At 61.1% G+C, this 18,127-nt stretch overlaps 1 protein-coding gene across 8 annotated transcripts in view; it reads right to left on the bottom strand.

Moving 5' to 3' along the window:
- SEMA4D (semaphorin 4D) overlaps nucleotides 1–18,127 on the bottom strand; it is a 91,723-nt gene that overhangs the window by 28,265 nt on the left and 45,331 nt on the right. For 4 of the 8 annotated variants that reach the window (XM_039241506.1, XM_039241507.1, XM_039241505.1 and 1 more), the window contains exons 2-3: nucleotides 10,814–10,880; nucleotides 314–661 (exon numbers count right to left, since the gene is read on the bottom strand). In XM_039241506.1, the coding sequence (XP_039097437.1) occupies nucleotides 314–413 (100 nt within the window). In that variant the 5' untranslated portion in view covers nucleotides 414–661; nucleotides 10,814–10,880. Of the gene's footprint in view, nucleotides 1–313; nucleotides 662–10,813; nucleotides 11,064–11,711; nucleotides 11,783–18,127 lie in introns of those variants that run through there. The other 4 variants (XM_039241508.1, XM_039241504.1, XM_039241502.1 and 1 more) reach the window with 4 other exon arrangements.

Raw genomic sequence — 18,127 nt, 5'->3', positions numbered from 1 at the left:
GGGGGGGGGGGGGGGGGGGGGGGGGAAGCATCAGAAATGACCGGTCGGCAAATGAAAGCAACTGGCTGGAAGCTCGGCTACACAAACGGAATGTCCTGGAAACAGCCCATTCAGCGTGGTTTGGGGCAGGTGTGGACGTCGTCAGGGGCCAGGGGGAGAGGCTCTCCGGGGGCCCCTGATTCAGAACCCCGGCCAGCAGGCCCTGAACGAGCCCCCACACGCTCCCTGCGACCCAAGCCCCTCCCCCCACGCAGCCATCACCCACCTGCCCGACGGTGCGCACGCACCAACCCCGGAAGCAGGGGACCCTTACCTCTGTGCTCCCAGGTGATCCTGGGTACAGGAGCAAATGCCACCGCCACCCCGAGCGCCACGGCCAGGGTGGCCAGCAGCCCCCCAAATGGGACGCACATCCTCACGGGCGGGCGCGGCAGAGGGGCTCCAGCAGCAAGCACTCGTGGGCGGGGGGCCCACAGTGGGCGTCACAGCAGCCGCTGCTCAGAGCCTGGGGGCTGCGACCCGCGGCACAGCCCGGAGCCGCCGGGCGGGGCACACCCCGGGAACCCGCATGTCCCGGGCACTGGGCAAGGTCACCGCTGCAAGTGTCGAAGGCCAGCTGGTCCTGACACAGCGTGCTTCTCTACGGCCTCGCGGAGAAATTCTGGAAGCAAGTGGAAAGAAAGGTCACAGGTCAGGAGGTGTGTGCTGACGCCCACTTTCCGTTTCTCGCTCTGCTCCTGGCTCTGTCCACACAGGAACAGGGTGGTGGGGACAGCACTGACCACACGTCACCACGTCCCCCAGTCACCTGGGGCGCGGCCAGGGCTCCAGGAGGTCAGAGCTTCCTGCCCTCAGGCCTGTGGGGCGTGGGACACGGGGACCCAGGTTGCGCCACGGCCTGCCTGGCTGCCCGGCCTCCCCTGCGCGGCAGCTGGTTAACGTGACGGAAGGTTGTGGAGCCAGGGACGCTCTCCCCCTACGACCCTGGCTTCCCAGCTCCCGTGCAGCTCATCGAGGAGGTCGGCCAGGGCGAGAGAGCAGAGGGCTGCACCATGTGCATGCACGCACACACCACACACACGCACACACACACACACAGACACCACATACACCAGCACACATACCACACACACACACCACACACACACCACACACATACGTGCACACACACACACCACATACACCAGCACACATACCTCACAGACACACACACAAACCACATACATACACACACCACATACACACACATACATATACCACATACACATAACACATACACACACCACACACACACACCACATACATACACACCACATACATACACACACCACATACATACACCACATACACATAACACATACATACACACCACACACACACACACCACATACATACACACACACCACATACACCAGCACACATACCCCACAGACACACACGCACACACACACCACACACACAAACCACATACATACACACACACACCCACATACACACACACCACACACACATGCACACACACATACACAGACACCACACACACCACATACATACACACAGACACACACACACCACACACAGACACCAGACACACACACAGCACATACACCACACACACCTACAGTAGACACACACACATACACACACACCACACACACACCACATACACACACACACACACACACACCCCGTGACCCTGCCATGCAGCACGGCTGACCTCTGGCAGCAGACAGGGCCGCCCCCAAGGCCCGGCTCCTCCAGCCTCACCCGGCACGTCCCCACGCGGTGGCAAGAGCGGTCATGGGCTCTGACGGGCGCTGGGGGGCACCCGTGGGAAGGATGGAGAGACCCGGCCCCCACACTGGGCCCTGCAGTGAGGAGGGGGAACGGCCTCACTCGGGCGTGTGTCCTGACCCAGGGCCCCGCCAGGGTCCCCGCGGGACCGAGATGGGTTCCTTCCGGCTTCCCAGGAGGGGCGTGAAGCCAAACCACTGGAGTTGCAGAGGCAGGACCCTTGTCCGATTCGGGGGCAGTTACGTCGCAGCAGGACCTGCATGCTTCCCAGACGGCCGTCCGGGGAGGCCCCACGAGGGTCCACTGGCACCCAGCTCCTCACGCCAGGCTCCCCCTGAACCGGCCACGCTCACCTCCTCCTCCCCCCACCCGACAAGCCAATCCACGTGCAGGGTCCCAGTTCGACAGAGCCCCAGGGCCCCCTCTGGAGCCCGCCCCTCACCCCCACCACCAGCCCCGACCGCACCACCCCTCAGGGACATGCAGGGGGCGGCCCACAACAGTACCCTTCTGCTCAGCCTCCCCGGGGCCCCTACAACGGGCCACATACCGGCCCTGCTGCTCCCTGACGCTTCAGGCCGAACCAAACCTCCCCAGGAGCCCCTGGGAGAAGTTTTCATTTTCTGTTCATCTAGGCAAGCCACTGCCTCCAGGAAGCCCTCCTGGGCTCCTTCTTCAACCTGCCCTCGGAATCCTTGCCTGAGCCTTAAAGTCCAGCACGCCTTATCCTCAGCACCGCTCTGGACGTGACCGGGTCTCCTTTATTTTAACTTTGTCTTCTTTTTACCTGTGCGCATGGGGCACTGAGCCAGCCCCGCCCCACTTGGTAAAGGAAGGACTCAGGGGCGGGGGGAGGGGGTGTCCTGCCCTGAGCACCTGCCCCCGGGGGGCTCTGCGAGAGGGCAGACACTGGGCACAGCCAGGCCTCAGCTGCTCACCCGCCGTCCTTGGGGGGAGGGCCGCCCTGCACCTCCTGCTCCCGCGGAGGGCGCCTGGCCAGGTCCCGTCCACCCAGCGTCTGCCCTCACCCTGACGCCGGGAGCTCGCTCTCTGCAGGGACGGACATGTCCTGTGCGGGGGCCGGGGGGGCGTCATTTTCAGGGGGTTTGGGTCCTGCGGTCTCTGCTCAGCATCAGGTCTGTGCGGTGGGGCAAAAGCAGCCCCGGCGCCGTGTGAACGGAGGAGCGTGGCCGGGTGCCAGCACAGCTGTCTGCAGGGATGGCCGCGGTCTGCAAGCCACGCCGTGCCCACGGGAGACCCCCAGGGATGGCGGCTCCCGACGCTCAGCGGCCGGCTGGCACGGGCTCCAAACGCCACACGCACCAGGAAGCCCACACCGGGAGGGCGGGGGGCAGCCGTGAGTGCTCAGGCCACGGAGCCGGCTCTCCGCGTGGCGCTGGGGAGGGGACCACGCTCTCCTGCCCTCAGGAGGCGGTGAGGCCTGGGTGGGGGGCTCTGTGCCGTGTCCCCACCACCCATTACGTCTCAGCGTTCAGCGAGCACTAAACACCCCCGCGGGAACCCCACGAGGCCTGGGGAGCAGCGGTCTGTGTGGATGATGCTGGCAGCTCAGGAGCCCCGGACGCCCCCCTGCCCCCTCCCAGGGCCACCCCCATCACCCCCGCAATCGAGGCACCGCCCACCCCCAGCCGGGCCTCTGCACGGCTGCCGAGGCCTTTGCCCCACTTCCGTCCTTGCCGCCTGCGGCAGACACCGCCTCTTCCTGTCCCAGCATCTGCATCCCTTTACTCTTACCAACAGAGCCCTGACCGTACCCGGGTCAGCAGTGCGGCCAGCTAGCCTGATCTCCCAGCTTCCCCGGTGGCAGTTCTGGCCAAAGATTACCCTATTGGGTAGGAGTTCCGGGAAGGCTCCTGGAGAAGGCTGACTCAGCTAGTGTTTGCATTTTTGCTTTCAGTCTTTTCCTCTGTTTGGTGCCTGGAGCTCAAATGTGATGGCTGGAGCTCCAGCAGCCGCCTTGTGAACATGAACAGAAGACTCTCATTCTAAGAAGGGTCAAGTGAAAATCCACTGGGGGCCCTCACAGCATACTGGAGACCGCACACCTGCTTTCCTCTGCACACCGCACTTGTAAGCAAGTAATCTCTCTAAACTACTGTTCTGCACGTTTTTGTTACCAGCGGTCAGAATTCTAAATGTCCTTCTAGCACGCTGATGAAACAGCAGCAGTGGCCGCAGTAAGGTTTTAATGTAAATCGGAGCATGCCACGTTCCCACATGAACCGCCTCTCCCTCAGGTTCAACCTGGGTGGGGGGCTGTGGCTCTCCTCTCTTACATCCCCTCCCATCTCACATTCCCTCATCTTTCTGTCCAGGCCACAGCTGGACACAGGAGCCGCCCATCAGCAACCTGTCAGCACCAACCAGAACGTTCCCAAATGCATCTGAGATCACGTGTGTAAACCCCAGGGCACGGTCTCCTTTACCGAGATGTTCTTGGCGTGTGGCCTATCCGTCCCGGGCACCGGCTCCCACAGCCTGTGTTCTGAGCTCCCACTCGGTGAGGGTTTCTGGGAATGCTCGAGATCAGGGTGCCGGGGAGGCCGGGCGCTGCAGGGCAGGAGCGGGGAGGGAGGGATAACGGGTGGGGTCAGAGCACCTCTGCTGCACCGACTGGGATGCTGACACGGGCGGCTGTGTGCGTGAGGGCTGAGTGCGTGGCTCCGTACTCCTTGCTCACTTTCGTTGTGCATCTAAAAGTGCACAGAAAACCAGTTTGTTAAAAACAAAACACACCCACACCAGCACGGGGGTGCTTCCGACCACAAGAGGTGCGCGTGAGGTTTCGAGCGAGTGTGTCCACAGCCCAGGGCTCCTCTGGCTGCAGGTTTGAGCCCCAGGGGCATGTTTTATTGCCCCCCCCCCCCCCCCCCCCCACCCCAAATATCAACGTGGAGCCGATCTCTGCTGGCAGAAATGTCTGCAAGGGCCCAGCGACAGCAGTGACTTCCTGCTCAGGTCCCCAGAGAACCACTGGTCTGGGACGTCCCAGGATGGGCGCGTAGCCAGGCTAAGAGCCCAGACGCCGGGATGGCAGAAACCCTGGTCAGCGTGGCGCCCGCACCCAGAGCTTCACCTCAGTCTCTTCTCAAGCCTGACAGCGCGGCATCTGAGGGACATGAGCCGTAGGGGCAGACGCGGGGAGAGCACGTCAGCCCGCGAAAACCCAACAAACTTGGGGCCGGAGAGAAGAGGCAGGAGTGTCCCCAGGGGCGTGCTGGACATCCGGGACCACGAGGGGCCAGGAGGGGGGCCCCACTTTGCAGCATGTGCCAGTCTCTGGGGTGCAGATGGTGCCTCCACGCCCCCAGCACGAAGCCACTGAACACAGAGACAGGACAGGTGTGCAGTGGCCACAAGCACACGACCCTCCGGCCACACGGATACGGGAGCTCGTGGCCTTGAGAGCACGGCACCGATGGCTGACTGCACAGGCAACGGGAACGTGCACCGGGGAGCAGCGAGTTCTTTATTCTCCGCGCCGGGCATTGAAGTCTCATGGTGTGGTTCTGATAAGGTCTGCACCCACCACCAGTGCTTGCATGCCGCAGCTGGTAATTAAGAGGCTCTGTGGACCACACAGAGCTGCGACCGCAGCCCTCAACGGGAGACACCACTGAAAACGACCCGAGCAAATGAAAGTGAACTTAGAATTTAACATTTTGGTTAAAGAAACAAAACGCCCAGTTGAAGGACAGCAAGATAAAATTCGGGCTTCCTACAAGTTGCGCAACGTGGCCCAGATTAAAACCTGGGGAGAAGAAATCAGGGGGCTGGATCCTGGAGTCCGGAGGCCCATGCCTCGCTGGCGGGCGCGCCAGAGGAGCGCAGGGACACGGGGATTAGTGTCCAGAACGGGAGCACACGTGTTTACAGGATGGAGCCCCCAGCAGCACGATGGATGGAGGACCGCCATGCCTGGCGCGCCGCCGTGACACCCGATGCCCTCGGAGACACACGGGGTCCCGGGAGCTTCGACAATGACCTCTCGAGAGCCACCCTGACGGCCAGCAGGACGGCTTCCCACCCAGAACCCTGTACGAGCCCCGGCATCGACCCGAGAGCGGACGCAGAAACCCGGTTCCCAACACTCTTCCCTCCTGGACGCCCTTTCTCAGAGAGCGACGGAAGGGTCTGCCGCAGCACAAGGGGCTACTTCGCACATCCCTTCCCGGGAAGGAAGAGCAGCTCCGAGCAGGACGCCCTGTGTGCCGCGGAGCGGGCGCCGCGGGTGCGGGGACAGCGCCCCCTGCTGAGAAGGCTGGAGCACTCCTCGATGGGGCTGGAGGCGGCGGGGCGGGGCAGCAGAGCACCCTGCCCTCACCTTCCACGGCCGTCCCATCCCGTGCTCCACCCCACAGGTGCCCCCAGCCTGGGCACTAGCTGCCTTTCTTCCAGAACATTCTTTCCTTGACCCCGGTGGCTGGGCCTTCCCCACAGTGACACCAGCCCCAGGGCCACTCCTCGCGGGATGCCCACTCCCACTCTCATCATCTTCGCTGTCTGCAAAGGCCTGGAACAGTCCTGCGCCTGGCCCCTTCCGCGGGGGGCGGGACCGGGAAATGCAGATGCCCCAGGTAGGAGACCGAGGGGCGGCCCCGGGGGCAGGAGGCTTTGCGAACCAAATACCCAGAGCGAACCCCGCAGAACGGACCGATCTGCAGGGCCACAGCTCCGCCGGGGCCGGCGCCGCCCGGACAAATGCACCGAGTCTCAGCAGACCCCTGGCGGCGGAGCGCGCGCCTTCGGGCCGGGCAGGAGCGGCTGCCGTTCACGTGGGTGCTTGCGCCGCTCAGTGTGGGAAGAGGAAACGGTTCCTTAACTGCCCTGCGACATGGGCCCGCCCAGACCCTGCCGTTCAGGGGCCCGGCGGCCCCTTGCTCCCTGCCACCCAGGCCACCCGGCTGGTGCGCCAGAGGGCTCGAGCTCCCAGCGTTGCAGCGCGCATGGGCTCCCCGACGGCCTCAGCCAGGCCCTGCCTCTCTTTTCAGAAAGGTTTTGACAAGTCCATACAAACAGTGGGGACCCTCCGGGGAGGGGGAGGGGGAGGGGCGGGGGATCACTGGCTGTTTTTATGACACTGGAAGGGCTTGATGTTTTCTTCTTTTCCAACTAGCACGCGCTGTCCTGGGGGATTCAATCCCTGTTAAGCGGCACGCACGGTGTGCCCGTGGACACGCTGCCACTGTGTGTTGCCGCGGGAACCAGGAGGCAGGAAGGGTCACGGCCTGAACGCCAGGATGGAAGCACCTGCACAGAGTGCCCGTCATGTTGGCTTTCCTGGGCGTTTCTGCGAAGTGGAGGCACCTTGCTGGGAGCCGGGTGCAGGGCTGAGCATGTCCTGGCCCCCGGGAGGTGCATCCACTGAGGCAGGAGCCCACGAGAGGACAGAGCTGCACGACGTTGTTCCCAATACCAACATGTAATTGTGCTCGCTCACGAGGAGCGCACGATCCCGCTCTAAAGTCAGGAGAATGGAACGGGGAGCCTCACTCAGACGGTCAGTGCCTGTCACACGCCAGCCATCCACCTGAGCGGCCCTGAAACAAGTCAGGGGCCCTCAGCAGAGAAAACCACGAACCAGCAACCAGCAAGGGTAAGGGCTGGATCACAAAAGCATACACGTGTCTGCATGTGTGTGTACACACGTGTGCAGTGTGGATGTGTGTGTGCATGCATCTACGGGCACATAAGGCACATTTGTGCACGCACGTGCATATAAGCCACATGCTTTTGAGTGCNCACAGATGAACCACGTTTGACACATGGTAGGTCTTCATCAAGCACTTACTAGATTGAGTCCAATGTCAGCATATGCTTGATGTGACTGCAGAAGTAGGGGCAGAATTGTAATTTTAGTTTTATTGAGAGAAAATGAAAGGATTGCAAAGTAGAATTAGAAATTGAATTTCGGCTTTTGGATCTAGGTGGTATTTTGAGACTTTGTAGGAGTGCTAGATTCCTGAAGCTGTTTAACCCGAATTAAAGTAAAGAATGGGTAAATGTTCAACATGAAAAGCCCTTTATACATTACAAATCAATTTTCTCTGTGTTTCTCTTTTGACCCTTATCACAATCCAGAAAGGGATAGGTAAGAATATATTGTACTAATAAGAGACTTTTCCCTCTTATCATTATCACAGATGAATGAATGTCAATTTGGAAATAGGTCTTCTGCCTTGTATTTTATCTTCTTCGGCAAATCTCAGCCTCTCTGAGCCTCAATTTTGTCTTATGTAAAGGAAGAGAGTTAGACTAGACTTCCTTTAGTCTAGTCTCTAAGGTCTCTCACTACTCTAACCTTCTCTATTTTTTCCCCTCAGTTCTGCTTCCACAACCTTGACGTTCTTCATGATTTCCTCACTGATATCAGGAAACACACTGATGAAGGAAACCCACAGAGGAGATTTGTTCAACTCAAGAAGCACTTGTTGAAAACTGATTTGTTCATCTCAAGAACAAATGTTGTCAGTTGGAAACCGACAAGCGTGTAGTGCTGGAGAAGGAGCCAGCGGTTCCCTCTTCCCCCCCCCCCCCCCCGCCACGGGGTTCTATGAAGGGGCTTTCAGGTGGCAGCAGTGGACGGTGCCTCGGAAGCCTGTTCCGGGTCTGCACAGACAGGGTGGGGAAGTCCCTCTGCCTGAAGGCCCTGCGGCCCTGACAGTACAGGACACGCACCTGCCCCAGGCTGACCCCTGACCCTGTGACCCCTGGCCCTTCATCCCCTTGCCTGCCCCCCAGGCTGATCCCCCATCTCCGCCTCCAGGTTGGCCCCTCTCCCCTCCACCTCCAGGCTGGCCCACAGCACCCCCATCTGCTCTTGCCCCCAGACTGACCTCCCAATCAACAGCTGACACCCTTGCTGTGCTTTTCCATGAATCCCAACCTCACCCCTTCTCGCCTGCCCCCAGGCTGGCTTTTGCCCCCATCTCCCTTCCCCCTCCCCTGGCTGTGGGGCTGAGCTCCAGCTTACTTTACTCCCGAATAAAAAAAACATAAAATAGCCACAGGGGCGCCTGGGGGGCTCAGACAGTTAAGCCTCCAATGTAGGCTCAGGTCATGATCTCACAGTTTGTGAGGTCAAGTCCCCCAGCTTGAACAGCTCAGCGCCTGGAGCCTGTTTCAGATTCTGTGTCTCCCTCTCTGTCTGTTCTTCCCCTGCTCACATTCTCTCTCTCTCTCTCTCTCTCAAAAATAAACATTAAAAAAAAATCTTAAAAATAAAATACCCACAGACCTACATCGAGGCAGACAGAAGTTTCAAAGTCGGCAGCCTGCCGGCAGGTGCTGGTGAAAGCAGGCTGGGGGTTCCCAAGGGCAAGCTTTGGTTTCCTGCCCGCAGAGCGGCCCCACCTCGCAGGGACTCAGGCGGCCCCGCAGGCTGCCTCTGTCGGGGGCGGCTCGCCACACACGCAGGAGACCCAGTGCGCGACGCACCCGACCACGCAATGCAGATGGCAGCCGCAGGCAGGGAGGAGGTCCTGGACACACACCCACACGGATACGCACACACAGGGACAGACACACAAGCACACGTACACTGGGACACCCCCGGACACTCAAGGACACACATCCAGCTGTTCCCAGCGGCCCCCTCTGGGGAGGGAGACGAGGGGCCAGGGAGCTCATGGTTCCGTTTGGCTTTTAAACAGCAGGTTATAATCTTCCACTGCTCCGTGCAGATAAAGCTCCCCCCGCCCGCACTCAGGTCCGCGCACACGCGCCGTCCGGCACCCCTGAGGCAGTCCACGCGCCGGCCCCCCGCCCCGTGCCAGTGGGCGTCCTTGCCGTCGTCTGTCCCGTTCACATCTGCGTACAGAGGAGGGGTGGCTTCGAAGCCTGCATATGCCGCGTGCTTTTCACAACTGCGAGGCAGCAACACGGGGGGCGGTGCGTGGGAGCTCTCTGGGCGGCCCGGCCGGCACCGCAGCACGGACGTGGCCGGCGCCGAGCAAGCCCTCCCCCTCAGCTCCGCAGGTTGTTTTTTTAAAATAGGGAGATCAACAAACAAAGTCAAGGACAAGTGACCTGAAGGGAAAAACACTTGTAACTGCACTGCCTGCTCAGCACAGCAGGCTAGCGGAGCAGCGCCCCAGCCTGACGCCTGCGTGGGGGGCCGCTGGGGGGTCAGCCGGTTAGGTGTCCGACTTCGGCTCAGGTCATGATCTCGCGGTGCGGGAGTTTGAGCCCTGCGTCCAGCTCTGTGCTGACAGCTCGGAGCCTGGAGCTGCTTTTATTCTGTCTCCGTCTCTCTCTGCCCCTCCCCTGCTCACGCTCTGCCTTCCTCACTCTCAAAAATGAATATACATTAAAAAGAATTTTTAAAAAACCACATATGTGTATGACCAGGCAATAAACACACAAAGTGCTAAGTACTCCTGTGTTCACTAAAACCGCCCCAGCAAAGCATAAGGCAGGTCCTTGCCATGGCGCCCCGCGGCGGCCCCGGGCCAGCCACCGAACCACGAAACAGGAGTAACGTAAGAGGGGGCTTTCCTTCCGTTTTTAAATTAAATTGGTTTTCAGGGGCGCCTGGGTGGCTTAGTCGGTTAAGCGTCCGACTTTCGCTTAGGTCATGATCTCGCGGTTTGTGGGTTCGAGCCCCGCGTCGGGCTCTGTGCTGACTGCCAGCTCAGAGCCTGGAGCCTGTTTCACAGTCTGTGTCTCCCTCTCTCTCTGACCCTCCCCTGTTCACGCTGTCTCTCTCCTAGAAATAAATAAAAATATTTAAAAAAAAAAAAAAATTAAATTGGTTTTTTTCTTTCCCGTCAAACTAGAAACACATGGCCGAAGTGAAGATTAATCGCAAACGGTCCACCACGAGGGACGTGTGGTGTAGACAACGCTCCTTTCACCCGGGATGCCACCGAACCCCCCCCCCTCCCCCCCGGAGCTTGCGGTGAGCCGGGACACCCTCAGCCGGGTCCCACGGAAGCTCCTCCAAGGTTTCAGCTTTGCCAGGCCGGGACAGACAGGTCCAGGAACAAAGCGACTTTACCTGAATCTTGTGCCTCCGGAACCGCCCGTCAATCCTTTTTAGGAGGGAGTCTTCAGAAATCTCGGCTCTGAAAATAGTGGGAAAGGAGAACATTGAAACACTTCAATTCCCCGTCCACGTACGCCCAGCACACCTCTGCGGAGGCACCGCGGACAAACTCCTGCAAGTTCTTTTAACCTCCAGGCAGCTGACTCTGGCCCAGGACGGGCGTGGCATTCCTGCCCTGGTGCAAACGGGAAGGGGGTAGGTGTGCAACTGCTCACCCATAAAGGAAGTGCAAGCTGGCCGGTCCCCAACCACTGACCTTCAGAATAAGCCAATCGAATACAAGCCACGGTCCTGGCTAACCATTAGCCAAAAGAGTATCAGCTACCGACTTCAGATCTGTATCTAGAACACCCCCTCCCCGAAACCCCGTGGTCAGCGTGGAGCCCTCACAATGGGGAGCCTGAGTCCAGGAACGTGACAAAGCGTCAAAGAGAATCAGAACGGCCGCCCCAGCAGTCATGGTGCACGATGCGCGAAGGCGTGGAGGAGACCCGTGCAGGACCCCTCTGCGACGCCACGGGTTTTAAAACTCAGAGTCAAACGCTCACATTTTTGTTTCTCTTGTGTTTGAAGAGCTGGTACCATTCGTGCCATTGTTCTGGGCACAGCTGAGAAGTCAGAGGCGCTCCCTGGCAGCGGCCGCTGCCCCGCCTCCCCCCGCCCCCCCGCAATGGGGCCAGCACGCCCGCTGCCCAGGGACGCGCCTGCACCTCGCTCCCACATGCCCACCCCCACAACACACGAGGTCCAGGGTCACCCGGGGCCCCTCGCTGCCCACACGTCTTGTGAACCCCGAGCAGGTGAGACCCCAGGGTGCTGGCTGAGATGCTTAGGACCCCTGAAGCCTCACCGTGGCGGCCTTGCAGAGGCGGATTCCGGGTCTTTAGATTCTGGGTCTGCTGCTGCCGCCGGCCCAGTTATATGCAGAAGTATCTTCACTTACGAGCGAGCAGGGAAGTGTCCGCAGACCAGGCCGTCCCCGCCCCACACTCAGACCCCGGGTCTGCTGTCAGAACGCCGGGGGGCGGGCAGGCGACGAGCGGACAGCTGACTGGCCATGGGCTTTACCCATGCACATGGGCGGGCAGGGCACAACAGCCACCTGCATGCGCCCCAAAATGCTCACGGGGAAAAAGAAAGCGATTCGCACATAAGCAGGACATTTAGATAAACAACGTGAATGCCAAGGATTTTACAACTGAAAAATTTCTGCTAGTCATTCAGTAAGCCTGTGTCTTTTCAGTAAACGCAAGCCCAGAGGTCCCGCTCTGCGGGTGGACAAGGCGCGTGTGGCGTTCACCCTGATGTCACGGTGTCGAGCAACCCCGGCTAGGGCACCGGCGTGAACTCCGCGTTCCTCCTGTGCTCGCACACGCTCGTGGACACGGCACCTGCACCTTCGCGCCAGGCATCCACTTCCACCCTCCGCCAAGGAGCTCCTACCCTGCGGTTCCTGCGTAAAAATAGACGCTTCCGGCCCCGTCAACGGCCAGGCCTGGGCCCCAGTTTTCTTCACCACGCCTGCTCTTTGTTTCTTGACATAAGAACCCACAGCTATAATTAGGCACCACCCTTCTGAAGAACCAAGAGGCCGTCCTCTCACAAGTGCACATCGTATTGTTTTAACCGTACTCCTTCGACCACCGTAACGGCTCGTAAGGCACGTAAAAGGAACTCAACGGGCCTTTCGCAGGATAAAGGAGTGAAATTAATCAGAAGACACAGAAATGTTTCCCTCTTACTCAGGAGAAACTTGGCCTTTTCGGCCCCCCAACACTGCCCCCAATGGTGCAGGTGAGTGTGGGAGCCCCAACGCCCAAGCCCTGCGGCCGCTGTCCAACGACCGTGCCGACCACAGCACGGGGCGCAGGCGAGGTGGGGTGTATGCGTCTGGCCTGTGTTCTGCAGATGTGACTTCACCTTCCGAAAGTCCCTTCTCCTTCCCCTTAACGTGGGTTTTCACATTAAAGCAAGATGCTACTCCCCCCTCTGAGAAGGGCGGCTGTGACACAGGCTGTGAGTGCAGTGACCAGGGGCCAGGGGCAGCGTCCACATGCTGGGCAGCCTCTCGGGGGGCCACTGGGCAACACGTGCCAAGAGCCCCCAAGCCAGCAGCTTCCCCCGGGCATTCAGGTGGATGCACCCCACTCACGTGAGATGCCCAAGTAAGAGGCCATTCGACAGGAGAGCTCTGGAAACAGTACACACATGTGTATAAATATGTGGTACAAATCGGGTCTCACCCACAGGATTCTGTGGGTAATTCTACGCGGTTGGTACAAAGAAAAAAGTGGCCAGGGATAGTGCTGCCGCTGGGAACAGAAACTAGTGCAATCGCTGTGGCAGACGGTATGCAGGTTCCTCAAAATATGAACAGAGCTACCCTGTGATTCAGTAATTCCGCCCCTGGGTATTTACTCAGAAAAACGAAAACACTAGTTTGAAAAGATACGTGCGCTCTTACGCTCACTGCAGCGTCACGGACAGTAGTGAGGACGGACAGGTGGCCCATGTCCACCGACTGATGGATGGAGAAGGAAGGTGTGTGTCTATATGACGGATTAGCACTCAGCTGTCAAAAAGAATGACAGCTCACCCTTGGTGACGTGTATGGAGCTAGAGAGTAGATGCTAAGCAAAGTCCGACAGAATAAGACAAAACCGTATCTCACTGCTAAGTGGGATCTAAAAAACAAATGAACAAGCAGAAAACCAGACTCTTAAACACAGAGGACACACTGGTGGGCCCCAGGGGCAGGGTGGGCCCCAGGGGCAGGGTGGGCGGAGGCATAGGCGATGGGCGTGAAGCGGTCCAAGCGTCCAGGGACAAGCAGGCCACACGCCGCGTGGTGAACAGACGGGGACACACAGCTGACGAGTCGCTACGCGTACGCTATTAAAACAGCTCCGTTTCTGAAGTTTACTAAGTGGATTCCATTAAAACACAAGGTGTTGAGAAGAGCAGACAGGCCCCACATTACTTCTGGGGGCGTGACATTTGTCGGACCTCTGCTCCTTCAGGGACTCTGACACAGAGGACAGCGACGCCGTGTCCGTGAGTGCAGGTGGACCCGGCTCAGGGACCGGGGCGGGGGAGGTGCTCCCCGCGGGTGGCCAGAGGGGAGCGCAGGGCCCGCGAGACTGGGCCTCGTCTGCTGGGGTTTCCCGTGAGGTGGCGTCCCGGGGGCATCGGAGCCCCCCAAGCACCCTTGGGTGGCTAGTCCATGTTCCATAATTAAATAGGATAATCCTTCAACAGATCTTTGCCAAGTTCCCACTTAAAATTCACCTTTCTTTAAGTTGGGTCCGAGCCCAACATGGGGCTCAAACTCACGACCCCGAGGTCAAGAGTTGCACGCTGTACTGACAGACAGCCGAGCGCCCCTTAAAACTCATTTTTAGAGATTGATTTCAACCACCTGCAAAACTCGACCCAGAAGCTCTTCTATCCAGAAGGCAGAGGCCGTCTGCAGGGGCCCAGATGCCCCAGAGGGGAAGCCGGGAGACGTCCCTTCCGAGCGGTGTCCCTAGCGGGGGCGGCAGGCAGGCTCAGAGCACACACCCATCGCCCTGACAGGCCTGCTTCCCTCGACGGGAAACGGCGCACACAATCCCCAGGACCTGTTTTCACTCCACACTCTGCTAAGCTTCTCCCTCAGCAGAGCTCTTTTCGAAAAGGCACACGTTCTCTGCTGTAAAACAGCCGACGTCTAGCACACGCTTTTTATATACTTCTTTCAAGCCAATTAGATGCCTAATTCAGTTGGTGATTATTCTCCCCAAATGGGAGGCAGCGGCGGGGGGTTCAGGCTTCCGGCCAGCCTACCCCTGTCCAGGCCCAGGAATGCCACGTGCCAGCTGTGGGGACTAGAACAGTTCACTGACCTTCCAGGCCCCCCGCGGCCCCCGCAGCCCCCCCGCGGCCCCCCCACGGCCCCCGCCGCCCCCGCGGCCCCTCCGCCGCCCCCACTGCCCCCGTGGCCCCTCCACATTTATGGCGCTGTAAGACAGGAGGTTGCTGACATTACCCATATCCAACCTCGTGGAGTATGCACAGGTCTGACCACACACACACACACACACACACACACACACACACGCACACGTCCGACCACACACCCTGGACCTCTGAAGGAGCCCTCGGTGTGGGCCAACAGACTCCGTGACAGAAGGCCACAGCCCTGCTGCACCACCCACAGGGGTGCCAGCCATGTGTCCCCCGCTGCCCCCAGCTCCTCAGAGCCATGGGGAGACGGGTTTCAGGCACCCCTGTCCAGGAGGAGAAACAGAGTCACAAAGGCAGTTAGGAGTCTCAGCCTCTGGCAGAGCTGGGACTGCCTCCCTCCCTCCCACGTCCCGCAATCCTCCGCAGGTCTGGTCGGCGGGTCCCCGGGTTCTGGAATTGTCCATCACTCCGGGGACGGGGTGGACAGCTCAGCAGGCAGGGATGCAGGCCACGCTCTGGGGAAGCGTTCGGCCTCCGCTCCTCCAGGAGCTCAGGGCAGAGGCGAGGGGTGTCCCAGCCCCATAGCGGGGGCCGTCTCTTTGCCATTTGCCAGGGAGTGAAGGTGTTACAGAGTCTGCCCTGAGCCGGCCAGGACCCGGGGCTGGCTCAGGACTGCACTCGGGGCCAGCTGGGCAGCTCAAGCCCCCACAGGGGTCCACACGGGGAGTGCGCCCCGTTTCGCCAGGGGACAGGGTGGCTCCTCCCCCTCGTGCGGGCCTCGGCCCGGCTGCCGGACCGCCAAGACGCCTCCCTCAGCCCCAGCGGGAGGGACGGCCCTGGAGCCCAGACAAGCCCGGGTCCAGGCGGGGTTTCTTTTCTAAGTCTAGAAAGCCACAAAACGCCACGGTCTCTGCCTTCATCTTTAGTGACTCCTTAAAAGTCCACGGCAGGGTCCCCGTGCCAGGCCAGCTGGACCGCAGGCCGCCGGCCGGCGCGAGTCCGCAGGGGCCGAGCCAGGACGAGGCCCTGTCCGTGCACCCGCCCCCTCAGGACGCACACTTCGCTCTCCGCTCGGGAAAGCCCGTCACAGAAGGCACACGCGCGGCAAACGCACCGGGGGCCCCGGGGCCGCCCTGCAGGCAGGACGCGAGGACCGTCCCCAGCCATCACGCGGGGCCGCCATGCCAACCTCCGGGCACTATCTTGGGCACATGCTCCACACACAAGCATTCTGCTGCGACCACCATCTTCTACACCCTTTCAAAGGGCCCCAGAAACGCCAACCGAGCCCTGGGAGCAGCAGACAGAGCGCCTCGCGGCAAAGCCCAAGGGGGGCCACTTCTGACCCATGTTCAAACCACGCCCGCCCACGCCCCGGGACGGGGGGCCGCGCGGCCACTGTGGGCAGCTGGACTGGCACGCGGGACATGGCAAGGCGACCGCCACTCCCCCAGCCGTGAGGAGGACGCAGATGCGGTGGGGCGCCTGGGGCGGGGCCGGCCTCCCCACGGCGGCTCAGACGCCCGCTGGCCGGCCCCCTGCGTGCTGTCCACACCGAGCACCTCGACCGGATCTCTACTTCCAAACCACCAGCAGGCGCGCGGCCCAGCGTAAGCATAACCCCGGAGCGACCTCTGAGGGGAGCGTGGGAGCCCTGCGCTGGGCCTGTGTCACCCCTCCAGCCGACCCTCCCTGTGGTTCTTCTTGCTTCCAGATGTTTCCAGGCCCAGCTGGGGCGTGAGTGATAGGAGGGCCACGTCAAGTGATGCAAGGCTGGGCCAGAAAACCCTGGTCTCGGGGCCGTTGAGACAACTGTACCTAAAACAGTGACTGCCCGCGGCCCTCCAGACGGCAGGGAGGTGCCTGCGAGTGGCCTCTGCTGAAGGTCAAGTGAGCCCAGACCCCAGATCCCAGGAACCCACTCTGTGGCCTCCACACAGGAAAGGGGTCTGTCTACCCCTCGTACGCCGGGTCAGGCTCTCTGGGCCCGCTCCCATCAACCTGCAACCTGCCCTGGAGCCTGGCCCAGTGGTCCTTCCCGCGGTGCAGACCCCACAACAGGCGGGACGTTCCCTTTCCAAGCCCTGCGTCGCCTCCCGGGTGCTTCCGGATGCACGAGACACGGAAACGTGGCAGTGGCTCTGTCACCGTCACGCATCATCTTCTAGGCGGGACAACGCCGGCTGAGGGGTGACCCTGCCCTCACGGTCTCCCGCCGACCCGCCTTCCCACCCGGGGCCTGTGCCGGGGAGCAGGCAGGAGCCACGCACCATGGATGAGTGGTCTCCTCCCCACCCACGGGAACCAGAATCATCCAGAAGAGCCTCTAGAACATTCTCACACTGGGATGAGAGAGGCCCCCCTCCGCCCCGCTAGGGCCCTGCGTGGCATCCCTGGAGGACAGTCTTGGCCCCGACCAGTCGGCTCCTGCTTGCGGGGGCCCCTCAGCAGGGCCACGCACACTGGGCACCCTCATCCAGTGATGGGGACACAACAGAGCGGAACCCAAACGTGGGTCCAGAGCAGCACCAGTCTGAGGAGAGGCCTCTGTTCCCTGTCTTTCGGGGCCCTTGCTGGTGAGACACGTGGGCGGGTGAGGGCTGAGGAAATGTGCTCCCCTGCTCTCCACCAGGGACTCAGGAAGTGGTGTGTGAGCGTGTGAGTGCGCACACTAACGGGCCTGTCGCCTGGAGGGCCCTGCGCCTGAGGCCCCATTTCCTGCGGAACTGGTCTTGGAGGCTGGCCAGCTGGCTGGGCCGCCCTATGCCCCCCCTCCCCCGCTCCAGGCCCTGGGCACCGTCTCTGCAGGTGTCCACACACGGGCGGGGCCAGGCGCTGGCGATGGGGACACGTGGGGCTGTGAGCGCCGCAGCTCAGGGTCCCGACGGCCGCGGCCCAGGAGGAGCTTTGCTGGGGAGCCTCCGTCCAGCCCGCCGTCCTCACACCAGCAACAGGGTGCAGAGCTTGGGGGCTGCACCTGCGGGACAGGCTGGCCTGTGCAGGGTCCTCTCGGGGGAGGGCTGGGGTCCTGCGGGCTTGGGGGCGCCTGGGGGCTGACCACGGACTAGCACGGCCACGTCCCCCTTCGGGAACAGACCCCCTCTGGCTGCAGCGCCCACTGCCAGGCTCACCCGGGCACTTCTGCCTTCCATGACCACACGCACACGGACGCGGTCAAGACACGAAGGCGCCATGGCTGCGGGTGAGGGGGCCGCTGGGCTCGCGCTCAGTGCCTCCCAGTCACGTCCCTGCCAGGGACACCTGCGCTGCTGCATGCCGGACAGCGAGGGACGTGGGCCGGGCCTGCAACTGCCCACGGAA

The sequence above is a fragment of the Hyaena hyaena genome, unplaced genomic scaffold, assembly GCF_003009895.1.
Source record: "Hyaena hyaena isolate Hyena2069 unplaced genomic scaffold, ASM300989v1 scaffold_194, whole genome shotgun sequence".
NCBI classification, from domain to species: domain Eukaryota; kingdom Metazoa; phylum Chordata; class Mammalia; order Carnivora; family Hyaenidae; genus Hyaena; species Hyaena hyaena.
Note: the sequence above shows the minus strand (reverse complement) of the source record. Positions and strands in the feature narration are given on the sequence as shown.